Genomic DNA, 5,000 nt, shown 5'->3' with positions numbered 1-5,000 from the left:
AACTGAAGCCCTGCCACAACGTCAGGCGGTTGTTACTGTCCCAAACGAATCGAGAAAACGATGAAAAAGAGCCTCTTTAATAATAAACACCACACGGTGACCGTTGAGTTTCCGCTTGGTTACGAGTCTTTGTTTGTCTTTGTTTGGTAACGTCGTCGTGTTCATTCTTGGTATTTTACTGTAACCGTTGAAAACAGAGGAACTGATAATGGCTTAATTTGCGTCAAATCTGGAAAAAAACCCACACAGGAAGGAAGCGACCCACAATGGCAATAAGTTTAGAGTTTTTAATTCAGAAGTTTTTCGTAAAATTATCTTCTCAGGTCTTTTATCGGGATTCCCATACAAATCCTTATGTTTTTGTTGGCTTTCCCTCACACTGAGCTTGGGGCGCCTGTGTTATTCCGTTCGCGCTTGCAGCTTTCAAGTCGAGAGTTTTCCTGGTAACACAGACTACATACATGTATGTAATACTATATCACTGTAACTCTGTATACGGGCAAGCTACAATGATGCCTCCTCGTTATTTTGCCTCTAGGCAAAACCCCTGCAGGGGCAATGATCGCTTGACCTGAAATAAATGATTGTAGACCAAGTGAAGACGTCAATAATGTCTTTGAACCTTTTTTTCCCAAATGAATAAAATAAAATTGGATAAGTTCATTTTCCGGAGGAAGCATGCCCAAACTTGACATGGTACTATTTTCGTCCCACTGTCTGACAAAACAATAGAGCGATCACTTTAGAGAAGTATGGACCCATGCTATGTCTCATGCCATGGTATGAACCGATCTTTTAGCTTTGTAAATCAGAACTAATCCACTTCTAATTTACAAACAAAGATGGAAAACGTACGATCAGAAAAACACCAACCTTCCACAGGACAACAAGGCCATCGCTTCCACATGATGCAAAGCCTTCCCCACCAAGGTTAATGGCCACCTTGAAAAGAATGTTGCATGTATCAACAATAATAGCAACCGCAGTGACTCAGAAAAGGGAATATTTGTTTACATTTTTTCTCTGATCAATCAACTTTCACCACTAAATCAATCAATCTTTAGACTAGAAATGTAATCAGTAATAAGCTATCTCAATGCTATCTCCAATACACCATATAATATTTGAGAAATTTTGCTTTGAAATTTATACAATTAAAGAATCTATTTGGGCTTGTTGTCAGCACTAGTGATATCAATTAATTAAATTTGTGTTGCCTAATGCTACTGTTAACACTTAAAAAGACAAAATGTAAACGAATTGGTGTGCCAAAAATGATTACTAAATTCACGGATTTTCACTTAAGTTTGAACTTTTAAATTCAAATACGTGAAGAGTTATACATATTATCAAGAACTGTCCTAAGAGATACAGACGCCAAGTGTTCTCACTGCTTCTAGCGATATCTTCAAAATGAGACTGTATGTTAAGATGGGACCTTTTAATGTACTTACATTAATAGCGCCTGAGTGAGCAACACATTCCCCCAACAGAGCTGGGTACACAGGAGTGCTTAAGTTCTGAATTTCTGAAACACTACAAAAAAATATAATAATAATAATAATAATAATAATAATAATAATAATAATAATAATAATACACAAGAACAGGCGCTTGCAACGAATCAGATGAAAGCTAGAATATATCAAACTCAAGAGGACAGTAAATGTTGAATGTGTAGAAAGGTGGATGAAAGCATAAATCATATTGTGAGTGAATGCCCTAAATTAGTACAAAAGGAATATAAAAGGAGACATGACTGCGTGGGTAAGAAGATCCATTGGGAAGTTTGTAAAGACGAAGGTTTCATTGTCAATGAAAAGTGGTATGAACATGTACCTGAGCCAGTACTAGAGAATGAGAGATGTAAAATATTATGGGATTTTACGATACAGACTGATCACGTAATAGAGGCAAGAAGACCGGACATGATTGTTGTTGAAAAGAGAAATAAATGTTGCAAAATAATAGATTTTGCAATACCATATGATAGCCGTATTGAGGAGAAAGAAGTCGAGAAGGTAGTGAAATACCAGGATCTAGCAAGAGAATTGAAGAAGTTATGGAAAATGAAAACAATGGTAATTCCTATTGTAATCGGAACATTTGGAACAGTTCCAAAGGATTTAAAGAGGATACTAGAGAATATTGGTATAGAGACCAAGATAGACGAGCTTCAGAAAAGTGTTAATCTGAACACGGCAAGGATTCTTAGGAAGGTCCTAGAAGTTTGAGGAGACTTGTTGTCACCAAGCTTCCTGGAGTACTGAAGTTCCATTGGAAATCCAATGTGCGAAAACAAGATAATAATAATGATAATAACAATAATTATAATGACAATAATTATAATAATGCAACAGGACAATAATATTCGTTTCGCTTGTTTCCAGGTAATTTCTCCAATACTTTGGTCATGCACTTGCCCTGCTAAGCACTGACTGAGCGAAAAGTAATACGTTTTCTTTCTCCTCCGATTGCATCCGATCTCTTTTTGTTACGCACCCGAGCTTTAAAACTAATGTTGCTGTACAGTGCGATTCTCACACATGAGGTCAAGTTCGCAAGATCTTTATTTTAATCTATAATCAGTTGAGGCATTAAGGCAAAGCGTGAAGAAAAGCGGACCATACCATGGAATGAGAGCTGTTATATGATATCCAAGAGAAATGATGGAAATGTATTACCTCCTGCTGGGGAGGCAGGATTGGAGCAGTGGTGCAAGCACTTGGCTTACAACAATGTGGCCTGCGATAGAGTCCAGGGCACTTCTGTTCTCCGAAAAGTTTTGACCTCTCATCAAAATTGACATTTGATTGATTTGATCTCCTTTGATTACATTTACCGTGTACCCATTTAGTTGAGCACTTGTGCTCGGCTAAATACGATTGAAACTCAACACTAGTGATTCCAGACCACTTTCACAAATGGGGCCAATTTCTTATTCTCTTGTACCTACGGGCCTCGCTTTGACAAAAACATTCTTTTGAATTTTGCATGTCATAGAGAGGCTAGAAAGGCTCATTACTACACTTCTCAGTTAAGTATGACACGAGGGGTTTCAGCGTTAAAGTTAACATGTTGTCACGAACAACTTGCTTCGTTTCCAAGGGTAACTTTTCGGGGTTTGACGTCCTTTAACTGGTAACGGTCGCCAGTTTGAAGTTAACCGTTACCATTTGTAGATTTTGGCGGGCTCATCGTTCGTGACGTCAAGGCCCTAAAAGTCACTCTTGGAAACGAAGGAAGTTGCCCTTGACAACATGGTAACTTTAACGCTGAAACTTTGTCACCAAACATCCCTAGTGTCATACTCAACTGAGAATCGTAGTAGCATTAAAATGAAGTAGCGTCATCAACATCATCATCATCATTAGCTACATGATTATTGAGTAATTGGTTGGCTTGTTGCATCTCACCTTAAACCAAGAAATCGCTCAACGTGCGAAGTGAAGTGTTTCATCTGCGAGCCATTGCCTGTTGCAGAGAAAAAGATGACATTCCAACCTTGACTGAAATTAATACACCTTTTGTCTTCAGATAAGAACAATAAAAATGTACCAAAAAAGCCGATGTAAAAAGGTCTGCTATCTTGAATATTTATAATAAAGTTAAAGAAATGTCGAGTAGAGTGTGAAAAGGAATGAATGTTGAATGTTGGGGAATAAAAAAAAATTATACCAAGGGGCGCTGGGCCATAGGCGCCCACCTTAAGGTCGTTCGCGCAATAATCTTCATTTCTCGCCTGAAGTTAGGTCATAAATAAATCATTCCAAAAATGAAAGAAAAAATGGGGGTCACCGACTTTGTTTCGGAGAAAAAGGCAAGGGTAAAATGCCCTAATTTCGATAGATAGGTCGTCATAACGGGATGTAACCTGATCTACTCATCCGTTCAAAATCATGAAAATATTACGTTACAGTGAAGGTTTCTGTGCATAGAAATATAGGAATGGGTTTTTTAGATAATTTCATGCCGCTGGGGATGTCGTAAACAATAGAGTTAATCCGGAACGAGCGTTTTCGCAAGCGCTACCCGTTGTAACCACTTCCGGAATTCAGGACACAGGGAAATGAAAATTTTAAAAGAGATAACTTCTTACATTGTGATTTTTTTCATTTCCTTATATTTTGTAGATTGTAAGAAGAATATTCATGTTTTAAAAAATAGGGGTCACCGATGATCTAAACGAGTAAAGTCTATGTGATGTTGCGAAGGTCTTGGAAAATTTCGTTTGTCACGTTTTTGCGTGACCAGTGGAGGAAGGTCTGGAACTCAAGACAGGATCGATCGATGAAAGGTTTTTTTTTTAATTTTTCGAGCATAGCAACGAAGTTTCAAGCAGGCGTTATCTTTTAATATTTGGTTAGTGTTTTGTATCATATGCTCTCCATTGCCGTCTTTCTCATCTTTTGGAGTGTGTTTTTTGTGAAATATAATCTCTGGATGTTTCCTCATAGGTCTGCACTATTCAAGTGGATTGGGAAGAGAAGATAATTCTGCTCTATTTTCATGAAAGTAAGGGAAAAGAACTACAAACACATGCATTCATTTTGAACTAAGAAGTTCGTAACGTAATAAAAACATTTTTGAAAACCAACCTCATTAAATTTACGCAACGTTGCTGACTAAAACTAACCTTCCTCAAGTTTTCAAAACTTTCAACCACTACTCGATTAGTGACTTTTTCCAGCCTCCCGGTCCTTTCTCTTTAACGTTTCATGATGAATTGGAGATAAATGTGCCATTCTTTAGCCGACCTAGAAATCTTTCTCCGGCGTTTTTGTCGCCATTGACCGAATGCAAAAATGGCCGCCAACAAATTGCTCTTTTGTCTTTGTGTTAATTAGCCTAGCTAGCCTCGTTTTCCAGCACACATTCTTTCCATTTTACCAGTGTCAACGAGGCTAGTGTGGCTAATTAACACAAAGACAAAAGAATAATTTGCAGGCGGCCATTTTTGCAATTGGTCAATAAGATCCTAACTAATGCTTGAAGTAATG

At 37.8% G+C, this 5,000-nt stretch overlaps 1 protein-coding gene across 6 annotated transcripts in view; it reads right to left on the bottom strand.

The window, feature by feature from the left end:
• LOC138018560 (WD repeat-containing protein 41-like) overlaps positions 1-5,000 on the bottom strand; it is a 43,931-nt gene that overhangs the window by 10,396 nt on the left and 28,535 nt on the right. For all 6 annotated transcript variants that reach the window (XM_068865261.1, XM_068865253.1, XM_068865244.1 and 3 more), the window contains 3 exons: positions 3,417-3,474; positions 1,455-1,536; positions 874-942 (listed from right to left, as the gene is read on the bottom strand). In XM_068865261.1, the coding sequence (XP_068721362.1) occupies positions 874-942; positions 1,455-1,536; positions 3,417-3,474 (209 nt within the window). The remainder of the gene's footprint in view (positions 1-873; positions 943-1,454; positions 1,537-3,416; positions 3,475-5,000) is intronic.

Source organism: Montipora capricornis, chromosome 2 (assembly GCF_036669925.1).
Source record: "Montipora capricornis isolate CH-2021 chromosome 2, ASM3666992v2, whole genome shotgun sequence".
Classification (NCBI taxonomy): domain Eukaryota; kingdom Metazoa; phylum Cnidaria; class Anthozoa; order Scleractinia; family Acroporidae; genus Montipora; species Montipora capricornis.
This window is presented reverse-complemented; position numbering and strand designations above follow the sequence as displayed.